The sequence below is a fragment of the Gopherus evgoodei genome, chromosome 7 (genome assembly GCF_007399415.2).
Source record: "Gopherus evgoodei ecotype Sinaloan lineage chromosome 7, rGopEvg1_v1.p, whole genome shotgun sequence".
Taxonomy (NCBI): Eukaryota; Metazoa; Chordata; order Testudines; family Testudinidae; genus Gopherus; species Gopherus evgoodei.
The window spans coordinates 41445072-41473020 of NC_044328.1; the positions used below are offsets into that span (position 1 = coordinate 41445072).

A 27949-nucleotide genomic window follows, 5' to 3' on the forward strand; every position below is an offset into this window, starting at 1 on the left:
AGAGAACCAATCAGGAAACCGGATTTTTTCAACCTTGGGTGGAGGGAAGTGTGTCTCTGAGTCTTTTGTCTGTCTGCCTGTTTCCTCTGAGCTTTGGAGAAGTAGTTCTATTTTCTAGTCTTCTGTTTCTAAGTGTAAGGACAAAGAGATCAGATAGTAAGTTCTATGGTTTCTTTTCTTTGGTATTTGCATGAATATAAGTGCTGGAAATGTTTTGATTTGTATTCTTTTTGAATAAGGCTGTTTATTCAATATTCTTTTAAGCAATTGACCCTGTGTTGTATCATCTTAATACAGAGAGAACATTTGTATTTTTTCTTTCTTTTTTATATAAAGTTTTCTTTAAGACCTGTTGGAGTTTTTCTTTACTTCAGGGAAATTAAGTCTGTACTCACCAGGGAGTTGGTGGGAGGAAGAAATCAAGGGGAGAGCTGTGTGTTGGATTGCTAGCCTGATTTTGCATTTCCTCTGGGTGAAGAGGAAAGTGCTTTTGTTCCAGGATTGGGAACGGAGAGGGGGACTCACTCTGCGTAGTTTCACAGAGCTTGTGTCTGTGTATCTCTCCAGGAGCACCTGGAGGGGGGAAGGGAATCAGGATTATTTCCCTTTGTTGTGAGACTCAAGGGATTTGGGTCTTGTGGTCCCCAGGGAAGGTTTTTCAGGGGGACCAGAGTGCCCCAAAACACTCTAATTTTTTGGGTGGTGGCAGCAGTACCAGGTCCAAGCTGGTAACTAAGCTTGGAGGTTTTCATGCTAACCCCCAGATTTTGGACGCTAAGGTCCAGAATCTGGGAATAAGGTTATGTCAAACAGGCAGACAGACAAAAGACTCAGAGACACACTTCCCTCCACCCAAGGTTGAAAAAATCCGGTTTCCTGATTGGTTCTCTGGTCAGGTGTTTCAGGTGAAAGAGACATTAACCCTTAGCTATCTGTTTATGACATTTATGACACGCCCCCCAAATTGCAGACAGTGGGGAAGCTCACTGGCGGCAATTTCCTTCTAGAACTTGAAAATAAACAGAAAGAAAAAAATACAAATGTTCTCTCTGTATTAAGATGATACAACACAGGGTCAATTGCTTAAAAGAATATTGAATAAACAGCCTTATTCAAAAAGAATACAAATCAAAACATTTCCAGCACTTATATTCATGCAAATACCAAAGAAAAGAAACCATAGAACTTACTATCTGATCTCTTTGTCCTTACACTTAGAAACAGAAGACTAGAAAATAGAACTACTTCTCCAAAGCTCAGAGGAAACAGGCAGACAGACAAAAGACTCAGAGACACACTTCCCTCCACCCAAGGTTGAAAAAAATCCGGTTTCCTGATTGGTTCTCTGGTCAGGTGTTTCAGGTGAAAGAGACATTAACCCTTAGCTATCTGTTTATGACAGAAACAGGCAGACAGACAAAAGACTCAGAGACACACTTCCCTCCACCCAAGGTTGAAAAAATCCGGTTTCCTGATTGGTTCTCTGGTCAGGTGTTTCAGGTGAAAGAGACATTAACCCTTAGCTATCTGTTTATGACATTTATGACACGCCCCCCAAATTGCAGACAGTGGGGAAGCTCACTGGCGGCAATTTCCTTCTAGAACTTGAAAATAAACAGAAAGAAAAAATACAAATGTTCTCTCTGTATTAAGATGATACAACACAGGGTCAATTGCTTAAAAGAATATTGAATAAACAGCCTTATTCAAAAAGAATACAAATCAAAACATTTCCAGCACTTATATTCATGCAAATACCAAAGAAAAGAAACCATAGAACTTACTATCTGATCTCTTTGTCCTTACACTTAGAAACAGAAGACTAGAAAATAGAACTACTTCTCCAAAGCTCAGAGGAAACAGGCAGACAGACAAAAGACTCAGAGACACACTTCCCTCCACCCAAGGTTGAAAAAATCCGGTTTCCTGATTGGTTCTCTGGTCAGGTGTTTCAGGTGAAAGAGACATTAACCCTTAGCTATCTGTTTATGACAAATTGACCCTGTGTTGTATCATCTTAATACAGAGAGAACATTTGTATTTTTTCTTTTCTGTTTATTTTCAAGTTCTAGAAGGAAATTTGTCATAAACAGATAGCTAAGGGTTAATGTCTCTTTCACCTGAAACACCTGACCAGAGAACCAATCAGGAAACCGGATTTTTTCAACCTTGGGTGGAGGGAAGTGTGTCTCTGAGTCTTTTGTCTGTCTGCCTGTTTCCTCTGAGCTTTGGAGAAGTAGTTCTATTTTCTAGTCTTCTGTTTCTAAGTGTAAGGACAAAGAGATCAGATAGTAAGTTCTATGGTTTCTTTTCTTTGGTATTTGCATGAATATAAGTGCTGGAAATGTTTTGATTTGTATTCTTTTTGAATAAGGCTGTTTATTCAATATTCTTTTAAGCAATTGACCCTGTGTTGTATCATCTTAATACAGAGCTCTGTATTAAGATGATACAACACAGGGTCAATTGCTTAAAAGAATATTGAATAAACAGCCTTATTCAAAAAGAATACAAATCAAAACATTTCCAGCACTTATATTCATGCAAATACCAAAGAAAAGAAACCATAGAACTTACTATCTGATCTCTTTGTCCTTACACTTAGAAACAGAAGACCTTAGCGTCCAAAATCTGGGGGTTAGCATGAAAACCTCCAAGCTTAGTTACCAGCTTGGACCTGGTACTGCTGCCACCACCCAAAAAATTAGAGTGTTTTGGGGCACTCTGGTCCCCCTGAAAAACCTTCCCTGGGGACCACAAGACCCAAATCCCTTGAGTCTCACAACAAAGGGAAATAATCCTGATTCCCTTCCCCCCTCCAGGTGCTCCTGGAGAGATACACAGACACAAGCTCTGTGAAACTACGCAGAGTGAGTCCCCCTCTCCGTTCCCAATCCTGGAACAAAAGCACTTTCCTCTTCACCCAGAGGAAATGCAAAATCAGGCTAGCAATCCAACACACAGCTCTCCCCTTGATTTCTTCCTCCCACCAACTCCCTGGTGAGTACAGACTTAATTTCCCTGAAGTAAAGAAAAACTCCAACAGGTCTTAAAAGAAAACTTTATATAAAAAAGAAAGAAAAAATACAAATGTTCTCTCTGTATTAAGATGATACAACACAGGGTCAATTGCTTAAAAGAATATTGAATAAACAGCCTTATTCAAAAAGAATACAAATCAAAACATTTCCAGCACTTATATTCATGCAAATACCAAAGAAAAGAAACCATAGAACTTACTATCTGATCTCTTTGTCCTTACACTTAGAAACAGAAGACTAGAAAATAGAACTACTTCTCCAAAACTCAGAGGAAACAGGCAGACAGACAAAAGACTCAGAGACACACTTCCCTCCACCCAAGGTTGAAAAAATCCGGTTTCCTGATTGGTTCTCTGGTCAGGTGTTTCAGGTGAAAGAGACATTAACCCTTAGCTATCTGTTTATGACACGCCCCCCAAATTGCAGACAGTGGGGAAGCTCACTGGCGGCAATTTCCTTCTAGAACTTGAAAATAAACAGATAGCTAAGGGTTAATGTCTCTTTCACCTGAAACACCTGACCAGAGAACCAATCAGGAAACCGGATTTTTTCAACCTTGGGTGGAGGGAAGTGTGTCTCTGAGTCTTTTGTCTGTCTGCCTGTTTCCTCTGAGCTTTGGAGAAGAAAATAGAACTACTTCTCCAAAGCTCAGAGGAAACAGGCAGACAGACAAAAGACTCAGAGACACACTTCCCTCCACCCAAGGTTGAAAAAATCCGGTTTCCTGATTGGTTCTCTGGTCAGGTGTTTCAGGTGAAAGAGACATTAACCCTTAGCTATCTGTTTATGACAAATTTCCTTCTAGAACTTGAAAATAAACAGAAAAGAAAAAATACAAATGTTCTCTCTGTATTAAGATGATACAACACAGGGTCAATTGCTTAAAAGAATATTGAATAAACAGCCTTATTCAAAAAGAATACAAATCAAAACATTTCCAGCACTTATATTCATGCAAATACCAAAGAAAAGAAACCATAGAACTTACTATCTGATCTCTTTGTCCTTACACTTAGAAACAGAAGACTAGAAAATAGAACTACTTCTCCAAAGCTCAGAGGAAACAGGCAGACAGACAAAAGACTCAGAGACACACTTCCCTCCACCCAAGGTTGAAAAAATCCGGTTTCCTGATTGGTTCTCTGGTCAGGTGTTTCAGGTGAAAGAGACATTAACCCTTAGCTATCTGTTTATGACAGAGTCAAATAAGGTGCAAGGAGATATAAAATTTCAGATCATGCACACATCACTATTCATTGCCATGTCTTATATACCTTACTTGTTTACAAAGATGTTCACAGGTGCTACAATTCATCATTTACAATTCATTAACTACCGGATCTTTTAATTAACTATATCCTTAACCCATACTACTAACCCTCCCCCCTTTGATCGATTACATCTTGTACCATAAACAAAAGAACACAAGAAAATGATAAATGATTACATGTACTCATGCTAACTTTAAAGGAACATATTGTTTAGCTCGAAAGGCAGTCGTAGGCCTGAGAATGTAAACTTCTGACCCCACGCCATATTGCCAGTTACTTGGAGCCCTGCACCCCCCAACACCCTCAAGGATTGAACTCAACTCTGGGTTTAGCAGGCCAATGCTCAAACCACTGAGCTATTCTCTTCCCCCCCCCCCCCCCCGGAATAACTCAGAATAAAGGGGTGTGTGTAAATCTGTCTTCTATAAACATGTATTATCCTGAGTCACTGCTTCAGCCAATATGGGATTCAACATGCTGGCTGAAGGCAATAACTGCTTGGGTTCCCCTGCTGCAAAACATATTTTATATTTAGCTATTTTTATGGAATTGAAGTTGGCAGGTAATCAGCAAACACCTTGGAAGAGTCATTGTGTGTGTGTGTGTGTGTGTGTGTGTGTGTGTGTGTGTGTGTGTGTGTGTGTGTGTGTGTGTGTGTGTGTGTGTGTGTGTGTGTGTGTGTGTGTGTGTGTGTGAAAATCCAAGATGACTGTTTGCATCATGCTATGTTACATTATAACAGTATGTGTGCTTGCTGCTTCCTTTATGCAGGTTTTTAGGTGCTTCATTCTTTTGGTGAAGATCATTTTGTTTTGGTTTAAATATTTACCCTCTGAATGGCCCTATCTAGTTGGTGTTAATGGAGTACAATCTGTGAGCCACTCAGATGTCTGTGTGTCTTTCAACAGTATCTCTTTCAGGCCATGGCTACACTGGCACTTTACAGCGCTGCAACTTTCGCGCTCAGGGATGTGAAAAAACACCCCCCTGAGCACTGCAAGATACAGCACTGTAAAGCCTCAGTGTAATCAGCGCTGCAAGCTACACCCATAAGGGATGTGGTTTACATGCAGCGCTGGGAGAGCTCTCTCCCAGCGCTGGCGCTCTGACTACACTCACACTTCAAAGCGCTGCCTTCAAGTGTAGCCATACCCTGAGAGGAACTGCTTGTGACACTGCGGTCTATATGGTTTTATAAAAATATGCTAATGAGTGAATATAATATAACTGAGACATGCTTCATGCAAAAGGTCTCTTGTAAGGTATTATTACAAAGCTTATAATCTACTGAGTGTGATCATCCTATTTGTATAAAAGTACCACTCTTGTATCTGAAACTAGAAATATGAAATGTAACTCTGAGGGCCTATTGTAATTATGCAAAATGTGGGCCATTAATGATGGTTTGGAATCTTGATGGCTCCCATTAACTAGGACAATTGTCTGCAGATGGCTTTGTTTTACCTGTAAGTCTTCCTGTATACATGTGTGCTGGTAAGTGGACAATGAAGTCTTGCAGTGACATGTGATCAAGTCACCTGAACTGGAATCCATCTTTAACCTGGTGTCTTTCCATTGAGAAGGAGGGGGTGGGAACCCAGAGAGGGACAAAAAATTCCTGCCTTATGCAAAAGATATACAAAGAGGTGGAAGAGAATAAAGAAGGGAGAGGAGCCATGATGAAGAATCCCCTAGATACCACCTGGGCTGGAACAAGAGCTGTACCAGGGGAAAGGATTGTGCCCAGGCCTGGAAGGGGTCCAGTCTGAGGAAAAAACTTACTGAAGCATTTCTGAGGGTGAGATTCTGTATTCAGTTGGATTAGACATAGATTTGCGCATTTTATTTTATTTTGCTTGGTGACTTACTTTGTTCTGTCTGTTACTGCTTGTAACCACTTAACTTCTACTTTCTGTATTTAATAAAATCACGGTATACTTATTAATTTACTCAGAGTATGTATTAATACCTGGGAGAGCAAACAACTATGCATCTCTCTCTCTTTTCAATGTTATAGAGGGCAAACAATTTATGAGTTTACCCTGCATAAGCTTTATACAGGGTAAAACGGATTTATGTGGGTTTAGACCCCACTGAGAGTGGGCATCTGAGTGTTAAAGACAAGCACACTTCTGTTAGCTGCTTTCAGGAAAACCTGCTGCTTTGGGGCAAGTAATTCAGACCCTGGGTCTGTGTTGGAGCAGACAGGAATGTCTGGCTCAGCAAGACTGGGTGCTGGAGTCCTGAGCTGGCAGGGAAAGCAGGGGTAGAAGTAGTCTTGGCACATCGGTTGGCAGCTCCCAAGGGGGTTTCTGTTATCCAACCCATCACACCGTGGTTTTTTCTTGGGGTTTTATGGTGTGTGTTTGGTTTTTTTTAACATCTCATATTATCCTATGGGTTAGAAGAATTACCAGGTCACTTAATGGGACACAGAATAAATCTTAGACCCAAATTATTTAAATGGTTCTGGATTCTAAAAGTCTATATTTCAAAAATCCACCAACTTGGAAATGAGAAATATTAAACACAGTAATCACTGTTTATGTACACGTATCAGTGTTCTGTGCTGCTTCTTTTCTGTTTACTTAAGAAAAGCATAAGTTAAATCCTATATCCAGAGGTATGCTGACATTTTTGACCACGTTTACAATGCTAGTATGTAAAAAAAGGAAGTAAACTAATGTAAATATTTTTCTATTTTTTTTAATACAAAAGTACCATTCCATATATAGGTCAAAAATTCAGTTAGTCTGAGAAGGACAAAAGTCAGTGTGGAAATAATTTTTTCCAAGCTTAGAAACTAAGAGAATATTATTAAATTTTAACAGAATATAGTTGTACCACTTCCTGACTGTTAGCTCACCAGCATCCTTCCCCAGCAAATGTTGGCTCTTCGTGTGCTTTATCTCCAAGAAGTTCAGTCTGTTTGGGTTTCAGTGATGTAGAAGAACCAATGAAAATGCACTGTTTTTGGTCTCTAAATAGTTCTTTGTACTTAAAATCTCAGAGGAGAATGGATCTCAAGAGTGAGTTTTGCGTTAGCTGGTTTTTTACACTATTGTTAAGGTATGGTTAAAAAGGAGGAGAGGTGGTTGAAATGAAGAACCTTCCCTTGAGAAACTCACAGTATTTGAGCCTTCCTGAAGGAGGACTATCCTGAGGGGAAAAGAGACAACTAGCAAATTTTACCTAAGATTAAAATGCTTGTATGCAGCACTTGCATGTATCACAGTCAAAGCAACATATTTTGCTCCATTTACTTTGAACTTTAAATGGCAGTTAATTTTCTTTATTTAAAAAAATGCAAGTCCATATTTCCTTAGGTATAATTGTAGAGAAGCACACTCCCACCCCACCTCTTGGTTATATGTGAATTAAAGGATTATTACATATTTCCCCAGTTTTTCTAATGCCTAAAATGCAGTAGTCTGGGCCTGTGTATTTAGTATATAAACTATCTAGAAGACTTAAATCTAAGGTATAATTTGTACTCTTCACCGCCCCCACTATTTAAGAGTGAGTAAGATCCCAAAGGAATGTACCCTGCTGTCCGTGACAGATGGTTGTATAGCCATTAGAGCTTTCTTATTTCCTGGGAAGAGGAAGTGTTACAGCTGGTGGCAGCAGAAGAGAAGAAGAAACGAAATTCATAATTTTGGTGTTCATATTTAGGTAGCTCCAGTGCTCTGAGAGATTTTTCATTTTATTATTTTTTGAATTGATTTAGTCTGTATAATTTCAGAGTGATGTTTGATTTTTCTCACACAAACTGGGGGCAAGCCAAAAACAATTAAACCTGGAAGTGAAGAGAGAAGGGCCCAATGTTCTCTGGTCAGTTCCTCCAACTGTCTTGCTACAAAAGTTTATTGAGCTGAGAGAAGGTATGTGAGAAAACAGAAAATTTCCACCCACGTACCTACTGGTTTTCCTCACCCTATATTGCCTCATCCTGCATACAATAGTTGACTTTAAAATGGAATGAAATTTCATGTTTTCTTTTTTAGGCTGCCTAATTTATAACCACATAGCTGACAGTTTTATCTACCAGTCAGATATGTGGGAGAAACTATGCGTTTTAATTCTCAGACAGGGAAATTACTGGTAGGTCAGATTTTGAAGATTAATCTACCTTTCATATCAGACTTCATAAAAATATATAGACTGTGAAAGGGGAAGAGACAGGCATGGTTTCAATGGGCCTGGGAGTGTCCTGCTTTAACTGCAGGGCCAGCCAGTGTCAGAGAATGCAAGCTGAACTGGAGAGGTTCCGTGACTCTGAGGAGAATTTATGAGCTGCAAGGGAAGGACCCTGGCTGCCCCAGAGGGCTTTGTCCAAGCACAAAAAATTCCAGAGTCGTGAGGGCTCTGAGGCAGGAAAATGCATAGGTGTCTTTATTATTTAGTACAGATCTGTGTATGTTTCATGCTACTAAGTAAAGAGTAATAGTGTCTTAGAATCTTCTGCAAAGTCTGGCTTGCTGGCTGGCTTTCATTGTCACATACCCCTGAAGAGGTAAACTGTAAACCAGAAGGCTCAAAATGCATAAATACAATCTGCTTCTGAGATGGAGGGAATGGAGCAGAATTCCCCTCACCACATTTCTGGTCCTTTCCATTCCAGTACAACTGCTGAAAATCTAGATCTCCATTAACGCTTCCCCCTTCTATATGTGGTATTTAAAAAAAAAAACAGTCACCTCGTGGAGTCTGCATTAATGTGATGGGAAAATCTTCATTACATACTATATCATGTATAGTTAAATTCTTCTTAATAATAGCAAGGGCCTTGTTAATCAATATTGATGTTTGAACAATGAAGTGATGATGCCCAGGGTTCAAAAATGTCACATTATGCCTGGCTTTGATTAACTTTTTAGACAGAGAACCTTTGTATTTCCTATCACACAACGAATTGACATTTACTAATTGTCACAATAATGTGTCTATCATATTTTAAGTGTTTGGCTTTATTTTTACAGTGCCCCACACACCTTGGTTTGGGGGAGAGGCACTTAGAACATTATGTACGATTTCTTGTAGTCTTATTAATGGATATGTCCACTAGCCACTGCTTTCACCAAGTGGTTAATACTGGAAACTATTTTGGAGGTAATGATTAGTGCGGCACTTCTCTAATGTGTTTCATGCTATGTGTTGCAGCTTGCATTATAAAATTATAGTTTGCATTTTAAATGTTGAGTGTATGACAGGACAAATAAATGGGTCCCAAGTCTTGATTTATAACCTGAAATATGTTGTTAGTCATGAACTGTCAGAAGGAACCGATTTCAGAACAAAGACACACAGCATCTAAACATTTGACATTTTTCAGAAGGTGGAAAACTAACCAACATGGCAGTCCAGAATAGCAGGCCATCAGTCATGTTTTTTAGTTCCTTTGGCAGCATTTTTCTAAAGATTGAGTTTTTTAAAGGCTAGTCCTTTTGAGCTCAAGGTGCATTGGGTACGTTTTTGTCCCTTGCGTTAAAGGGAATGGGATTTGTAGTTTAGGGCCCTAAGCAACAATCCCAGTGCCCAGAGCTCTCCCTCCCCAGTTTCCTCATGCCTATGTCAGTTCTTTCTTACTAAAGAAATAAACTACAACTGCACTTTCCCACAACTAACCAGATTCTATCCCCTTCTTACACTGCCTGCCCCCAGGACACTTTAGGTCTTAAAGATTGACTCCTGATGGGGGGAAAAATCATTAAACTTGTCTTTTTTTCTTTATCATGTATTAAAAAATCTTTTAAAGAAAACTTTTTGATTGTATTAGAATTTCTGGTGTTTTCTACACTGTTTTTCATGAAAGACTGTGAATGATTGGAGAACTAGCATGATATATAACACAGATATGAAGGAAGAGAAACCTGCTTAATTGAGAAGGGGGAGTTCTTTTTATTCAGATTGTTTAAAACTCTCTAGGCTCTTAAAATACCTATTTACCTCAAACACCAAAGGAATATTGGAAGAAAATCCATAATAGACTTAGCACGTTCCTTTAGCTAGGATTGAGAGCTCCCAACCAATCCCCTTTCCTCTTCTCCAGAGACATCAAGCAAATTCAGGGAGAACAGGACTTTAAACCCAATTTTGAGGATGGAGGGAAGGTTTAACAACATACAAGCCACCCCTACTCCACAAAAGCCAAAAAGGCACAAACTCAATTACTTTTCCTTTACAGTTCACTTTTAAGCCTTGGGTCTGTATGATGAAGTATAGGTACTAGCCAACCACAAGAATCAGAAGGGTATACATACATGGTGAAGATCTTTCCTGTTTTACAGACCAATAGAATTCTGACGTATTCTGTGTAATCTAGGATTTCTTGTTAACCCATGTCAATTACAAAGTACAGATTTCAAATTTAAGTGCACAATGCATGCAGCTTTTCAATTATGAAGGTAAAAAAAACACTTTTCTGTTTTGATGAACACAGCAGGCAGTTGTTCTGGGATTTTTCATACTAGAATTGACACATTTCTAACCACTAATTTTTAACCAATCTTGGAAGGCTGAAGCGATTCCAAAGGAACGGGGAAAACTGCTAATGTAGAACCAACATTTAAAAAGAGTAAAAGGGATGATCCAAGGAACTATAGACCGGTTAGTCTGATATCTATCCTGAGCAAAATAATGGGACAGTTAATTCAGGATTCTTATCAACAAAGAATTAGAAGCTAAAACATAATCACTGTTTCATAGCATGTAGGTTTTGTCAAGCAAACCTATTTTCTTTTTTTGAAAATATTATAGGTCTAGTTGATAAAGGCAATTCTGTTTGACACAGTTATAATTTCTCCAAGGAATTTGACAAAGTACCACACGATATTTTGATTAAAAAACTTGCATTATATGTAACTAACAGGGAACACATTAGATGGATTAAGAACAGGCATACTGACAGATCTCAAAATGTAGTTGTCATGGGGAAGCCATCAATAAGCAGGGCTGTTTCTAGCAAGGTCTTCCAGGGATTAGTTCTTGGTCCAGTGCTATTTAATATTTTATCAGCAATCTAGATGGTAATATAAACTTTCTGCTTGTAAAGTTTGCTGATGATACAAAGAATAGTGGGATAGTAAATAACGAGGAGAAAAGGTTGCTGTTAACTATCTGAATTGCCGGCTAAATGATCACAATCCAACAAATTGTGTTTTAATACAGTCAGATGCAAGGTAATGCACCTAGGAACCAAGAACGCAAGATATACCTATAGGATGGGAGGACTGTCTTGGAAAAGCAGGGACTCGGAGAAAGACTTAAGGGTCATTGTAGGTAATTCTCACCATGAGTTCTCAGTGCAATGTTACGGCAAAAAGGGCTAGTGAAGTCCTTGGATCTTTAAAAAGAGGAATGTCATGCAGAAGTAGGAAAGTGATCTTGCTGCCATACATAGCATTGGTAAGACTGTTAGTAGAGTACTGTGTCCATTTCTAGTGTCCACGTTTCAAGAAAGATGTGGAAATACTAGAAAGATGTCAAAGGAAGGCCACAATGATTCAGGGGCTGTAAAACAAGCCTTCCAATATGAGCCTTAAGTCACTCAACTTAACCATCTTATCAAAGAGTTGAGAGGTGACTTGTTTACTGTCTATAGATATTTACACTGGTAGTGGGAGATTCTTCAGTCTAGCTGAGAAGCATAACAAGATCCAGTTGCTGGAAGTTGAAAGTAGACAAATTCAACCTTTGAAATAAGAGGCAGTTTTGTAGCAGTGAGGATAATACAAACATTGGGGAAACTTACCTGAGCAGGCAGTGGACTCCCCATTGGTTGGAGTCTTTAAGGCAAGATTAGAAATCTAGCTAAAAGGTGTGTCCCACATGACATTCTCATAAGCAAAGTAGGGAAAGGTGGTCTAGAAATGAAATTACTGTAAGGTGGATGCACAACTGGTTGAAACGCTGTACTCAAAGCATAGTTATGAATGGTTCACTTGTCAAAATGGGAAGCTGTATCTAGTGAGGTCCCACAGGTGTCAATCCTGGGTCTAGTACTATCCAATGTTTTCATCAGTGACTTGGAGTATGCAGTGGAGAGTTCGCTTACAAAATTTGCAGATGACATGGACTTTCCCCAGGGTACAATCTGGCTTGTTGAACAGCTGCATCCCCTCAAGTCTCCAATGTGAGGTGCCTTTTAAACAGTTTCACTGTGAGAGTAATCTCACTCCTGGCCACCTCACACACACAGCCTCCAGCACGTAAATCACCTCACGTTATACTAATGAGTACTATAGCCAGCCAGCCACCCATTAATTATATTACAGAGCAACATCAGCAAATTCCCAGTCCCAGGCTTATCCCCAGAATTGAGCGTCTTGTACTGCCCAGCTCTTTCCTTCTGGACAAAACAAGCTCAAAGTCTGTCATAGAAATGACATGCACAAATCTTGTTATCCCAAGTGAAGTTCCCAAACACTTTTTAGTACAAACACACTAGTTTAGATAAAACAAGTTTACTAACTTAAGAAAGATTATAAGTGATTACAAGTAATGATGCATAAAAGTCAGAACTGGTTGCAAAGAAATAAAAGATAAAACATAAATTAATACCTATCTTAACAAGCTAAGTGAATTGAAAGCAAAATGTATCTCTCACCACATGCTCTTGCAGTCTTAGTGGTTCGATGCCTTTCAATCAGGACCCATCCCCCAGTCCAGTGATCTTTTCCTTGTCCCTCAGGCATTGTGGATGTTGTGGGCAGAAAAAAAGGGAGAAACGATAACATGAGGATTTTGCTTCCCTTTCTGATAGCAGATCTCTGCTTTGAGAATCATCTCCAGCTGAGGTTCGGGTGACAGAAAATCTGTTTGCACAGGAACCTCCAGCTGTTCCATTGCCAAGATGTAAATTTCTCGGTCACAGCCTTCTTCCTGCCAAAGAATGGCTGCTTCACTGGGTGACAATCCATTTGATTATGTTAACACCTGGCTGAGGTTTTGGCTAGTGTTTTGTCTCTGTAGACCTAGTTCAAGCTGTTTCCCCAGACTAGAAATGAATCTTATACAGTAGAATTTTATAACTTTCCATACAAGGTTGCCACAGATTTTACCAGGACAATAATGATCAGCAAATTATGAGTTTTCAGTGATACATTTCATACAAAGTATGCCTTGTGAGGTATCATAAGCTTGTAAAAAAGATGAACATGAGGTTATAGACTGTCACAGACACCAAGCTGGGAGAAGTTACAAGCACATTAGAGATCAGGGTTAGAATTCAAAACAACCTTTACATACTGGTGAATTGGTGTGAAATCAAGTAGATGAAATTCAGTAAAGTGCAAAGTACTTCACTTAGGAAGCAAAAATCAAATGCAAAACTACAAAATGAGAAATAACTGGTTAGGTGGTGGTACTGCTGAAAACGATCTGCTGATTATAGAGGATGAGAAATTGAATATGGGTCAATAGTGTGATGCAGCTGCAAAAAAGTCTAATGTTGTTCTCAAGTGTATTAACAGGAGTGTTGAATGTAAGGCATGGGTGGTAATTGTCCTGCTCTACTTGGCACAGGTGAGGCATCAGATGCAGTACTGTGTCCAATTATGGGCGCCAAATGTTAGGAAAGATATGGACAAACTGGAGAGTGTCTAGAGAGCAACAAAAATGTTAAAAGATTTAGAAAACCTGACTTATGAAGAAAGATTAAAAACTGGGCTTGTTTAGTCTTGAGAAAAGACGTGAAGGGAAACCTGATAAGTCTTCTAATATGTTAAGAGGTTTGTTACAAAGAGGATTGTGATCAATTAGTCTCCTTGTCCACTGATGACAGGAAGGACAGGAAGTAATAGGATTAGTCTGCAGCAAGGGAGATTTACGTTAAATATTAGGAAAATCTTTCTAACTATAAGTGTAGTTAAGCTTTGGAATAGGCTTCCAAGGGAGATTGTGGAATCATAGGAGGTTTTTAGAAACAGGTTGGACCTCAAGGTCCCTTGAAGCCCTATGTTTGTATGATTCTATATGCTTTAATGAAGCTTCTAGGACAAATTCTATGGCCTTGTACATGTGAGGGGTCAGGCTAGCTGTGTGTGGTGGTTCCTTCTGGCTTTGGAGTGTCTGAATCAGTGAATACACCTGTTTGTTCCCTTCTTTCACGGACCATGGAGAAAAGAGGTAGCTCAGCATTGCCCTCAACCTGTTCACAATAATTGCAGCTCTGCATTAAGATAATGACTAAAGTCAAATCCTCATGCTTCATGGCATTCATTGGTCACCTGTAGTGGTCAAGAAGGATTTTTTTCCCCCAATGCACAGTTGGCCAGGTGTATTCCAGGGGGTTGATTTTTTTTTATTTTTTATTTTTTTATTTTTTGGTCCTCCTCTGAAGCATAAAGGACAATGGAGCACATTTTGATCTTCTGTTAAGTTTTCTCTGCATCATATTGTGGTGCTACCTGTAGCAACTCCACTTTCTTTTAAGTCCCATGTATGATCTGTTGTGATTAGCAACAGATCTCAAGCATTTGTATATACTTATTTCCTTTTTCTCTCCTTATCCTTTGTTTCAGTTTTCTCATCCTGTATCTTTTTACTGTTATTTTATTGTATATTGTATATCCCTTTCATAAGTAATTTAAATATAACTTATACCTGATGAGTGAGAGTTTGGAAAAATAGCTACTTTCTTGACTCACTTCATTGTTGCGTGGATTAAAACTAAGAGAAAGTGCTTACTTTTCTCATTCCGAGCTTTAAATGATTCTGTTAGTTTTGGAAACTCACAGTTAGTATTTAAAGGCAGCATGAAGATGTATTGGTGAATATTTCTGTTAACTTACGCAGTAAGAGTTGCTGCAGGTACAGTAATTGATTGGTGGATGTGGGGGTATTAAGTCAATTTGTTGAGAATAGGTAAGGGACATTAATTTTAAAAGTACAATATGGAAGAAAAACAAAAATAAGGAACATAAAGAGAATAAAAAAGCCTGAAATAATGTGAATTAATCCTTTTACATGAATAACTTTATCTAAGTTTTATGACTGATCATTGCTGACGATTTATAGAAATTTTAAAATGGGAACCAAATTTGGGTCCATAATGATGGATAATGATGAGCTGTGTTCCAAACACTCCCCCTTGAATATATTATTTTACTTCTTAAAGGTAAGAAGTATTTATGAAGTAGTCTTTGTATCAAAAAACCAAAAAGGATGATAGTTTTTTTAAAAAATCCAAAACCCTGCTGTAAATAAAATGTAAAAAACTCATTTTTTTCACCTCACCTTTGATTCATTCTCCAGTACACTGCCATTGTAGTTGTAACCTCACAGTTTGGTACAGGCTGCGGCATCACAGTAGGATGGGGGAATTGTTTTTGTACTAAATGCTCCTCTGCCTCTTGTCTGAGTCATTCAACTCATAATGCTGCACTTATTTCATTTTTGACAAATTTTTGCAGGATTATGGGCACCAGCAATCAAATTTTACTGATACACCTTTGGGATCCACCAGTTACAAACTGATGAGATTCTTGTACTTTAAAGACTGTGCTAATTTTATTAGGTGCCAGCAATGAAGGTTAGACTTTGATTCCATAAGTGCTTTTCCATCCTGTTTTTTCATTTCATTGATAGTTGATTAAGTTGTAAAAGTTCCTGTGATTTTTCTGTCTCAGAAATCTTTGCTCTCTGCAGTGCCAAAGAATCTGTAGGGCTGTATCTAGGCTAAATTGACCACAACCAGCTAACACATTTTAAAGTGACACTATTTGCATCTATATTTGCATCTCAAATAGTGTAGCTTGACATATATTTTTAAAGTAATCCCTCTTCTTGCATGGACCCTTACTGTCATTCACTCTCAACAGGACTGTCTTAGAACCAATAAATCCATTGAAATTGAGTGAAAATTATAGTGTTGTCTTTAATCTATCCAGTGTATGAGAGTATTGAGTAGTCTCTCTGCTACTAAGGGACATCTCATTAAGGAGAGATGGAGATCCTAGCATGGGGGAGGAGAGGAGGAGCTGTGATCACATCTGTGATCATGATATGGTAATTATCCTTGAGCATATGAAATACTTGAAGATCATATCCTAAAATGGGGATAGAGCAAGATGGCCTTGCTGGCTGATACACTTCTTCTTACTGGGGACCCATGGTTCCTGGTGAAAGGCTGACTCTTGGTCTTTGGTTAACCTAACCAATAAATGGCACCAAAAAGCTTGAGGTGAGATAGCTTGAGAGGGGAGGAATGCAGAAGAGAGGTTGGCGTGGGTGCAGTAAGTTTGTTTCCCTTCGGAGATGAAGTACTATCACAACTAATGTTCTAGTACAGTCTCTCATTCCTGGTCAACTGCAAAAAAGTACATCCCAGATATAGCTGGTTCTGACGAAACTTGTATGGGTACAGTTCTTAATCCTGTTAAGGGCATGGAGATAGAAAATGAATAAATTCATCATCACGTTGTTAAAGTGGGGTAGGGGAAATGAATAATGCACATTACACTTATTTTAAACTTGTCTGAGAAAGGTCACTAATTATAAACTGAGCTTGAAAATTTTAAAGCGCTTTCAGGTGTGCTAATTAAAGATAATGTCTCACGCTCCTGCAAAATTGAGGTCTTTGAAGAACATGAGTAAAAATACCAATTTGCATGTTTGGGGGTTAATTGAGAGGCAAACGGAGAGTCTCCACAAGAAAGCCTTGCTGCTGGTTTTAAAACTACATTGGATGTGAAATTTATGCCTTAAAGTATTGTAACATTTTTCCATATTTCTCAGAAACAGCAAAGAAACGAGTTAAGTTCCTTACTTCTGATGTTAATGAAGACTGTATTTTTCCTCTGACTTTGATAGGGTTTTTCCTATAGCAAATGAGAAGGAAAGAGTTCAGTGTTTTGGGTACAGAATAAGTGGAATTCTTTAGCAAACTACAGTTAAGAGGTTACATGACTTCCCAGATATTGCACACACCATTTAAGCTCAGAGAAAGACTGACGATCAAATTAGTATTTTTTTAAAATATATGTATTTTTTTGCATCTTGGGATTAGACATAGTTGTTTAATTTTCTTCCAAAAATTGATTCTTCAAAGGTCAGAAATTTTGCTATGATAGTTAATTTTGACTAAACAGTACAGGGAACAAACTATGGAATTCATAATCCATAAGTCATTCAGATCAGAAACCCAAAAGTTCTCATACCCAATCAGAAAAGTGAATCCTAGTGCATGGTCTATGTGTTCAATTCAAACAGTTCAAATTTTGAATGTTGAGTACTCGCAACCAATGTCTCACTGTCAAGCTGCAGACCAATAACTACTTTGCGAATTTCAAATAAAATTTTAATCTCTCCATACAGTTCGTAAACAGGGAGAAGAAAAGCAGTGAAATTGATCAAGTAAATTATTACTAAGAATTATTTACTCAGCTCTTTTCATTACCATGCAAATTGTAATGGCTTGTTTACAAGCTGCCTACTTGTTAGTAAAGAACACTCATACACATCCTTTTGTCCAAAATAGTTTGAGCTTGTTGACCTTCAGGTCATGTTGCAAGATTATCTATTTATGTCAGCTTGTACGGAGACAGGAGATTGATGGGGGTGGTTGTTTAATGGGGCTAGGTAGTTAAGGGATGGTATTTGTTGGATTTCTTATATCAGCTCTGGCAAACTTGATATAAGATGTTAAAATGTTTTTTATGAGCTTTCACTTTTTTTTTTCTTTTTTTTTTAATGGTAGTGCCTAGGGAGCAACTGAGATTGGAGTCCCCCGTGTTAGGCACTATCCACAAATGAAGTAATAGTCCTTGGCCAAAGAGCTTAGAATCTAAATGGACAACACTAACAATGGGTGAGGGTGAAGAGGTACAACCTATAAGCAGAGTAAACAGACTGATGATTTGCAAATGTCATGTTAGATCCTTGACTATTTGTGATTTGTTTTTGTATTTATTTATTTTTGCTGTGGTAAGTCGCTAGCCTTTTTACTAGCAGAGATTGATGTTAGCATCTAACCTGATCACTAAAGAGGCTATTCAGTGGAAAAACAACGTTTTTCCCTCTCTGAAAGGCTTGTGAAGGGAGGTTGGGGTGGAAGTGTCCCCCAACAATCTTTGTAAGCCTCTCAGACGCTAGAGATTGGTAGCTGTCGAATGAAGAGTTTACCAAGACTTGGCAATTGTCAGGGGAAATCAGGAGCAAGGAAAGGAGTCTTCTCTCACTGACAATCCCTACAGAGAGCTTGAGGATTTTCCCTTCCTAATTTACTGACCAAGCCGCTTGTCAGCCGTGTTTCTCCCCACTGTTGTTTTTAAGTCATGCTTACTGTGTTTTATTGAAGGATCTGTGCAGGACTGAGCCCTGAGGAGGGGTTACTGACAGCGGTTTGTTCTCTGCATAACACACAGTCGCACTTCTGTTGCCCGCAGTGTGTGGCATGTATTTTCTAGTACTGGCAAACTGTCTTCTGACAGTTTCCCCATTAGAAACCTCTGATTGCAAGTTTTATACCATTTCTGAACCGCCTTTAAGTGAAAATCTAGTTTACTTTCATTTAGAAATGTCTATTCTGGGTTGTAATCAATGCTTGTTGGGAACTAATCCCACAAATGCTGTCCCCCTGTATAATGGAACAAGTTGATCATGATAAAGGACATTCCTAAATGGTTGTCCAGATACTGGGACGTGTGTGTAAAATAGATAAATAAATAATCACTGACGTCGGTGAAGAGGAGATGTTGAGCACAGTTAGAGCTGCTTCTGGAAATACTGTCAACCACACTTAGCTCAGCATTACAGTAAATGTTGTGCACCTCCTGAATAAATTATCAGCTTCCTATTAAAGCAGAATTGCTTTAATATTAGTGTTTTGTTTTAATCTTCTTTCTCTTCCAGTTTGAAAGGCATGATCCTGTGAATGGGCGGATCACTGAGCGCCAGTTTGGTAGCATGCTGCTGGCCTATAGTGGAGTGCAGTCAAAGAAGCTCACTCTCATGCTGAAGCAACTCAGGAAACATTTTCAAGAAGGAGAGGTTAGTGGCTTTCAGGCAGACAAAAGAGAAATTTTAAGCCTTTCTGATGAGTGCATCCATAGTGCTTTGCACTGTGAAATGAAGTCTAAAATGTGAATCAACTTGTAGAATGAATCATTTCAGTGCTGATAAATATTGCCATTGACTTTTACTTGTCCAAAATATATCTCAGAAGTTAAATAATGCTTGATAGCTGAATACGTCACAGGCTGGAGTAAAAAAAAATGGCCATTTCATATTTTGCTCTGAAATTATAGATCTAAGCGGTGGGCTGGCACAGACTGGGCTTACCATAAAATAAATATGCTCCAACTCTTGAAGAAAAGCACCTGACCCTCTAAAACCTTTTGAGGCCCTAAGAGCCACACTGACTTCAGATGGTCAAAAAATTACCAGCAATAAGGAGTCAAAGAATGCATAAGTCGAGTGATCAAGATCTGGCTGTGTGTATAATGAAAGATTGTTTTACACATTTTAAAATGAGTGCATTGCAATAGTGGGTGTAGAAATACTTAACATTAAAAAATTAATGTATTAATTAATATTTAAAATTAAAAAAAAAAACACTTTCTGGTTAAGCCCCAAGTTTAACCTGAACAAACACTGAAGACTTGTATCCAACAGTTGGCTTGACCTTGGATTAATTGTGCAGTATGATTGGGTAGTTTATCATTTTATTATGATATTATGAGAAAAATGTGTTATGGGAATGGATTTAAACTCAAAATTTGTAGGGGGAAAGGTTGCAGTCCCTGCAGTAGTTAATTAAGGGAAGGAGACCTTGGAATAAAACACCTAAACTGAAAGGACATCTTTAATATGATGATGAAATTATGGGGTGCTAAATTACAGTAGTGTTAGAATTTCATGTCTGCTTCTATAGAGATTGATAGTGCTCCTTTTTTATTAATTAGTTTGTGAACATAGCAATCAACCAAAACAGGAACTAATGAAAGACTTCTGCTTCTGTGGTTAGTAGGCCTGACTGTTGTAGAACTACTTCCTCTTAGCAGCAGAACTGTCATTTATTTCTTAATTTCGTTAATCCATTTTGTGATGCAAAATATTAAGAAATCCTGGACCAGATTCTGACCAACCTTAAGATCCCTTTACATTGCTCCTTAAAGCTGCTCTAAATGGATTCCACTGGTATGAAGGAATCCTCAGTTGGCATAAATCCAGCATAGCCACCCCTGCATCAGTGCCTCCTGCACCCAGCATAAAAAATGTGTTGGAAGAACTAGGGTATTTTGAGGAGCCAAAGCACAGTTTATTCAAGTAGTTCTTTCTGGTGTAATGGCTCTTAGGTGACATTCAAGGCCAGTGAAAACTAAAGCAACCACTGGGTTCCTCTAACTTGCTTCAGGGGCCAGTTTGGCCCCTGTTCTGGTGCAGCTGACAATTATGTCAATGACAATGACAATTACGCCATTATGTTTTATATTATTAGTGCTAACTTCTACATCTGTCATGTTTTGGATATTATGAAAGAAGCAACCTGATTATTACTGTATGCGTATCAGGGTTAATTTGTCAGTTTGCTTTCCTTTAAATTGTATATTAATTAAAGGTTAAAAAATAAACATGGAAATCTCCTTAATGAGTCAATAAATCATAATTCAAGTTGTCACAGACCATGCCACTCACTGCCAGACTAGCACCTCCTCCTGGTCATTCTGGGGATTAGCTCACAGCTGATGCTGCAATTCACAGTCTGTATACCATCACTCCTTGTCCGCAGTCCAATTGTAAACTCTCTCGCAGTGTCTGAAACTGTAACGTCCTCTTCATGGCTCAGCCCTCTGGCCATATCACTATCTGTGTTTCCCCCTCTTCCGAGGGAGTTTAGCTCCTAGTCCAGCCACCTCCCCAGTGGCGACCGCAGTCAATTGTCCTGCCGCTTCCCCAGTAGGGGGAGGGTGTTTCCCGGGCCTGCCCACTACTATCACTGCATTTCCCTGGGCCACTTCCCCATGGGCACAACACCCTCATCGGTCTCAACAGCCCGTCCGGACCTCCTTCTCTTCTCACCAGGCTTCTGCCTGCACCACTCTGTCCAAGTGCTGCAGCATTGCAACCTACTCCAGACAGTCCTCTCTCCTCGAACTCTAGGCAGGTACTGACCCTACTCTGCCCAAAGGCTCTTTTTTATGGACCTGCCAGGTCCTGATTGGCTGCTGCTCACAGATCCTCTCCTATTGGCTGCTTTTCACATGGCCTCCCCAGTTGTATTAACCCCTTACTAGCCAGTGTCGGGCAGACACCTCATCATGCAAGCATTTTAGAACCACGCTGGTAGAGGCCAGTGAGGCCTGAAATATGTTCACGTCAGCCACATTCTCCAATGGTTTTGCAAAGTTCATACTTCCCTGATATCCCAAGTGGGGTCCTGCTCATGCTAGGTACAAACTTCCTTTGAGACTTCACTGTTTCTCCGTGGACTGTATTTGAGTTTTCACAGAAGTTGAGTTCCATGAGCGTAACATGCAAAGCTTGGCATATTCAAGCACCATTGATAAAATGCAGGCTTCAGTAAAGTTGCAAGCTAAATCCGGACCCTGGTTTTAGAATTGTATAAGCACAAACCCACCTTTTTTTCTCCACATGAATGAAAACTAAGAATATTCCCAGACACACATCTTCATTGAGCTGTAGCCAAGTTTGAGAATAAATTTCTCTTTAAAGCACAGATAGAATGTATAGTTAAAAGTAAACACTAGAAGCTTTGGAAATTCTCCATGTAGAGTTGGGTGACACACTGAGCCCTGTCTACAGTAGTAGTGGCAGAGCTGCACTGGCGGTAGTGCAGTGGGGGAAGACTTGCTCAAATATTCTAATGTAGATGTAACCTTAAAGAGCAAACTACTGGCATCCATTTAGGGAGAACTTAAGTTGTGTGTGAGGATCTCTAGCCTTGAGATAGAACGTGAGTATGGATATGAGGACAGAGTTCCAGTTGGACTTGGATGTTCTAGTAACATTGTTTTTAAAGGTCTGTATATTTGTAATTTTATCTGAAAGTTTTTGGTTCAGGAATAACAACTTATAGATACATAAAGTTTGGGTATGTGACTAGCAGAAAATACCAAATCCTAATGTCATATTTTCCAATTTGCTGTAATGTTTTCTGTAACTAGTTTTGATTATTTAGCTAACAATAGCCAAGGATGCTAAGAGATGAACTGGAGGGACCTGATTTTTTTGTGTTAGCATCTTATTGTTTCTTCACTGGATAAAGAAAAAAATTCTTAAACATGTCCCTCTCTATCAGGTTATGTCCAGGTGATGTCCAGATTCTAGGGGTAACTCTCTTGCCAGGCTGTTTTTATGGTTATGGTTGTTAACCAGATTCATAACCACCCTTTTTATCTCCAAGGACTTTGGGAGGTGGGGAGAAGAGGAGGAATTCAGAATTTTACACTTACAAGAAGAAAAGCGATAGATGATTTCCAAGTCTGGAGACAGATGAAAAGCCAAAAGTTTTTAATTACAGCAATAGCAAATAAAGGCAAATAATAAAGAGCTTTTTGGGGAAGAGGTAAAGGATGTGGGGGTGCCAGTTTCTCTTTCCCTTCTGGCACAGATGAAACTCTTGGCAGCTTTGTTGACTCCAGGCAGCTGGCTATACAGTGACTAATTAAGTTAGAAGGATCATCTATTACAAGCAGTTGTAGCCCACATACACTTCTTGTCAATCCAGTCCAGTATCTTACTTCAGAACATCCTCATACAAGACTGGCTGCTTTTTTAAATCTTCCCTCCGTCTGAAGTGGGAATGTTTTGGAACACAGTGTCCTTTGGTGATTTGTATGTAATACCTTCATTTCCCAAAGACATTTATCTGTTTTTATTGGATTACTCTATTGCAGCTGCCTTAACATTATGTGGTTTAAATCCTTACACTTTTTTAATGAAGTGTGATGGAGAGTTTCACTTACATTCCTTTTGAGCTTGCTAGCTAAGTTCATATAGGAATGCACCTGCAACATTTTTTTTTTTGTAAATGAGTTCAGTGTTAGCATAAAAGTTTTCTTGGACTTGAAATAACTTAAGCTTAACCCTAGTGTTGCTTCCTGCTCTTCATTTGTAATTTACAACATCTGCAGAAGTGTCTGGTTCCCAATTCTCTTATATTTGAGTCAGAAGCTAGCAGTCGTGCTGAAAAGGTGGTGTGTTTATACTAATCACTGTTGTTCTCTTGGATCCCAGACCTTAAAAATGAGCTATCTTCTTTACAGTGAGTTTTGTCACTAAACTCCCTTTCAGTCAGAGTATCTTACAATGCATTTCTTGTTTTAAATTAGTCCAATAATCTGCCCTTATTGTTGTTAAAGGCTTTAATAGCTGCAGTTACTGAAGACATTTCAGACAGTGTTAAGATAGATTTTACAGCTTAATTTGGATTCACCAGCTGAAATGTATTCATTTTGACATTTTTATCTTCATCATAACAGCGAAAATATATTTATTTTATAGGTACCCCATTTTTAGCATTCTGTCTCTTGCTGGGTAGAATAGAAAGGAAACTTGAATTTAGGCTGGCATGGTGATTCATCATGTTAAGAGCCAAATTCAGAGGTGATAGGTAAGGTAATGAAATATAGAGCCCCTTACTGTCAGACCTGTGCTCATTTAGGTTCACTTAGGCTGCTTTTAAACTGAAGATTTTGAGACTTCCACGCTGTTGTTCTATCATTGATGCAGTTCCACTGGTGGTAGCAATAAATAATATGAGGGTTAATATAGATAGGGCTTGGTTATGTTTATCACCTGACTGTGTCCTCCAACTCTGAACAAATCTAGACACAGTGGTAAAAAGACAAGTAACTACTCTATACTAGTATTTACCTGGTTGCCAGCCTCAGTGGAGCTGCCTCAATGCTAGAGCAATTATGGGAGAATTTCCAAAATTCTTAATGTGAATCAAGCCTTAGACCTGACACAACCACTCTGTCAACATGTAGAGAATATCATCTGATTTAGTTTACATACCGAAGAGCCAGAAGAAGTTAAAGTATGATGAGACTAGTTTCGCTTTTGGTCTCTGTCTCAGCATGTAATTTTCGCTAATGTACGCCTCCTCTGATTATATGTAAGGGAGTCTAAATGTATGTCTATGCTGCAAAGAAAAATGCACGATGCTGAGTCTTAGAGCCCAGGTCATCAGGGGCTTGGGCTGTGGAACTAAAAATAGCAGTGTAGGTGTAGCTGCTCAGGCCGGAGCCTGGGATCCAAGACCCTCCCTACTTGCCAGATTTCAAACCCAAGCTCCAGCCCAAGACTGAATGTCTGCACTGCTGTTTTTAGCCCTGCAGCCTGAGTCCACAAGCCCAAACCAATTGAACTGGGCTCTGAGACTCGGCACCGTGGGTTTTTCTTTGCAGTGTCGACATACCCTAAGTGACTTGAAGTGTTAGGGGAGTTTTACTTACCCCACTGAGACCTCTAAATTTGTCCTTAAGGCTCTATTTTTAGTGTCAACCATCTGATCTCCTTGGTGCAAGTTTGACCACCATACAGGGTATAAACTGATATGCTTGCAGCAAGTTCCTGGATTTTGAGAGTGCACTGGCTATGTGATCACATTGTTGGGCAAGTGGTTGTCAGCAGGGCGAATGGTGGTGGTTTTTGTTTCAACTTCTCTATCACCACTGACTCTTCCACATACCGAGCCTGAATCTTTTATACCCTAAGGCCCTTTTATACTGTCTGGGTGGTGTAAATGAGAATCAGGCCCATAATGCTGATCAGAACAAATAATGGCTAGGCCCAGGGAGACCTACAATAGCTGTATTAAGCCTATCCCCCTCAGCTGGCATCAACTTCCTGGTAAGGAGCCAATCGGACTGTAATGGGGATTACTGCAGAAAGAGAAATTTCAATTAAGGGAGGCAGTAAGAATGTCGGTAGCTAATTGACTTTTCAGTTACTGCAAGTGTAGACTTTAAATTGTATATAATCCCAAATAATGATTTAATATAATGCACTATGGAGAGTCATACATGAATTCCCATTTGGACATACCTACAGGGCCGGCGCTTCCATTTAGGCGACCTAGGCAGTCGCCTAGGGCACCAGGATTTGGGAGGGCGGCATTTTGCCACCCTCGGTGGCGAGGGGGTCCTTCCCCGCTCTGGGTCATCGTCGACAATTCTGCAGCGGGTCCTTCACTCACCCAGGACCCGCCGTCGAAGTGCCCCGAAGACCGGGAGCGCGGAAGCACCCCCGCCTAGGGCACCAAAAACCCTGGCATCACTCCTGCATACCTATCATCTTTGCTCTCATTGGGACTTTTTCCTATCAAAATTATTTCATTATTGGTCTCCTTACTTTAACCATTTAAAAAAAAATTTGTTCCTTCTATTGCAGGGGCTGACGTTTGAAGAAGTGGAAAGCTTTTTTACTTTTCTGAAGAATATAAATGATGTGGACACAGCTTTGAGCTTTTACCACATGGCTGGAGCTTCTCTTGATAAAGGTATTAAACGCTTGTGAGCTTGCTGGATTTTTTTTTCTGGTGTTTTTACCATTAAAACAGGATGTTCAAACTTGAAGCTGTTCAGCAAGGCTTTTCTGACAGATAAAAAGTGCACTAAAATCATATGTTTCCTCTCTTGTCATGAGAAGGTTTTAACTTGCAGCTGTTTGTGGAAAAAGAGAGATTTTGGATTTGTCCTCTGTTAAGTATAAGGAAAAATATGCTGAAATTTACTTCCTGTTTGAATTTTTCAGGCTGTTTTAACAAATCTTCAGGCTCTAAACATCACAAATTGACTAAGATAATATTCAGATCTAATGTGTGTGTTCCCTTCTACCTTACTTATTTCCTGCATAGTATTCTACGTAATTTATGTCGTGATTCAGTGCATTCAGCAAATGGTTGCTTTCAACTTTTTAGGCTTCGTTATACAAATCTTATAAATTTGTTAAATGCTACTTTTAATGTTCAGAAATCAACATTTGGGGTGAGTATCATTTTATCCTCCAGACCTGCAACAGGGATAGACTTGGAGCATTTGGGGTGGGGGGTCACTTTTATAGGACTTTCAGCCATGATGCTGGGACTTGGGATTCTGTATTTTTTTGTATATTTTACAACAGATAGGAAAATTGTTCCTGAAAGTAGGGATGTGCAGACAGTCTCATTCCAATGGGAACAGAAGAACCAAGATCACTGTAATATCAGTGATTCTCAACTTTTTGGCATTAAAGTCATTTCATGCTCTTATGAACTCCTCAGTACAGATTTAATTAGTGATCATCTTGCTCTTATTGGTCTGGGGCATAGTGAAACATGAAAAGCAGCCCCCCTTTGCAGCCACAAGTGGAGAGAGGAAAAGAAGAAATAACGCTACCCAGGCAATTTTTGGAAACCTTAATATCTGAACCACAAAGATCATAAGCTCTGCTGGGCAAGGACTCTGCATTGGTCTGTGAGCTGCCATGCACTCTTGCAATATTTATAATTTCTTCTCCAACATCCAAGACAAGGAGGGAGCTATTGGTGAGCATTGGAAAGGGGCCCCGCAGAGTTAATCATATTGAAGGAAAGAAACTTGACCATTCAATTTCAGTTTGGGATATATCTCTGAATTTTCATAAATATATGTAAAAATCTAGTTTCTTCTCCCTTCCTTGACCCAGTGCTGACTTTTGCCTTCTACTTCTGAATCCCTCAAAGCTGAGTCAGAGAATTAAAATAACTTCAGTGCAGATTCTCTTCAAAGGCTTTTTTTTTTTAAAGTCCAGATAGAACATACTTTTACTTGTGACCAAGTATAAGGCCCAGTCCTTGTGTAGACTATCTTTAAGAGAGGGCACACAGTGGTATAGTTCCTAATCAAATAATGTCTACCATGTCATCACATGGAAAACGCCTTCCAGAAGGAGCCAGCAATAGCAGATGAATAGTACAGTACTTAGCTGAGAACCATTATAACAATGTAATTTATTAAACATGCATAACCATCCCCTTCTTTTTTCACCTTCCTTCAATGCTTAACTAATCCACCAAATGATCTTAAAATATGAATTTTCATAAATATATGTAAAAATCTAGTTTCTTCTCCCTTCCTTGACCCAGTGCTGACTTTTGCCTTCTACTTCTGAATCCCTCAAAGCTGAGTCAGAGAATTAAAATAACTTCAGTGCAGATTCTCTTCAAAGGCTTTTTTTTTTTTAAAGTCCAGATAGAACATACTTTTACTTGTGACCAAGTATAAGGCCCAGTCCTTGTGTAGACTATCTTTAAGAGAGGGCACACAGTGATATAGTTCCTAATCAAATAATGTCTACCATGTCATCACATGGAAAACGCCTTCCAGAAGGAGCCAGCAATAGCAGATGAATAATACAGTACTTAGCTGAGAACCATTATAACAATGTAATTTATTAAACATGCATAACCATCCCCTTCTTTTTTCACCTTCCTTCAATGCTTAACTAATCCACCAAATGATCTTAAAATTTGCACTGTAAAACAGAAGTTCATCGTTTCTGTATTGCCCATAAAAAAGATATTAATTTTTTTAATCTTTTACAATTGCATACTTGTTTTGAGTCTGAATTTTTTTCAGATTAGTAATTTTTGTAAAACTCATTGGTAAGACTGGGAACATACCATGTCACAAACTAATTTAATGTTTT

At 39.0% G+C, this 27949-nt stretch overlaps 1 protein-coding gene across 6 annotated transcripts in view; it reads left to right on the plus strand.

Moving 5' to 3' along the window:
- MICU1 (mitochondrial calcium uptake 1) overlaps positions 1–27949 on the plus strand; it is a 232325-nt gene that overhangs the window by 172336 nt on the left and 32040 nt on the right. For all 6 annotated transcript variants that reach the window (XM_030568415.1, XM_030568418.1, XM_030568419.1 and 3 more), the window contains 2 exons: positions 19166–19303; positions 25673–25781. In XM_030568415.1, the coding sequence (XP_030424275.1) occupies positions 19166–19303; positions 25673–25781 (247 nt within the window). The remainder of the gene's footprint in view (positions 1–19165; positions 19304–25672; positions 25782–27949) is intronic.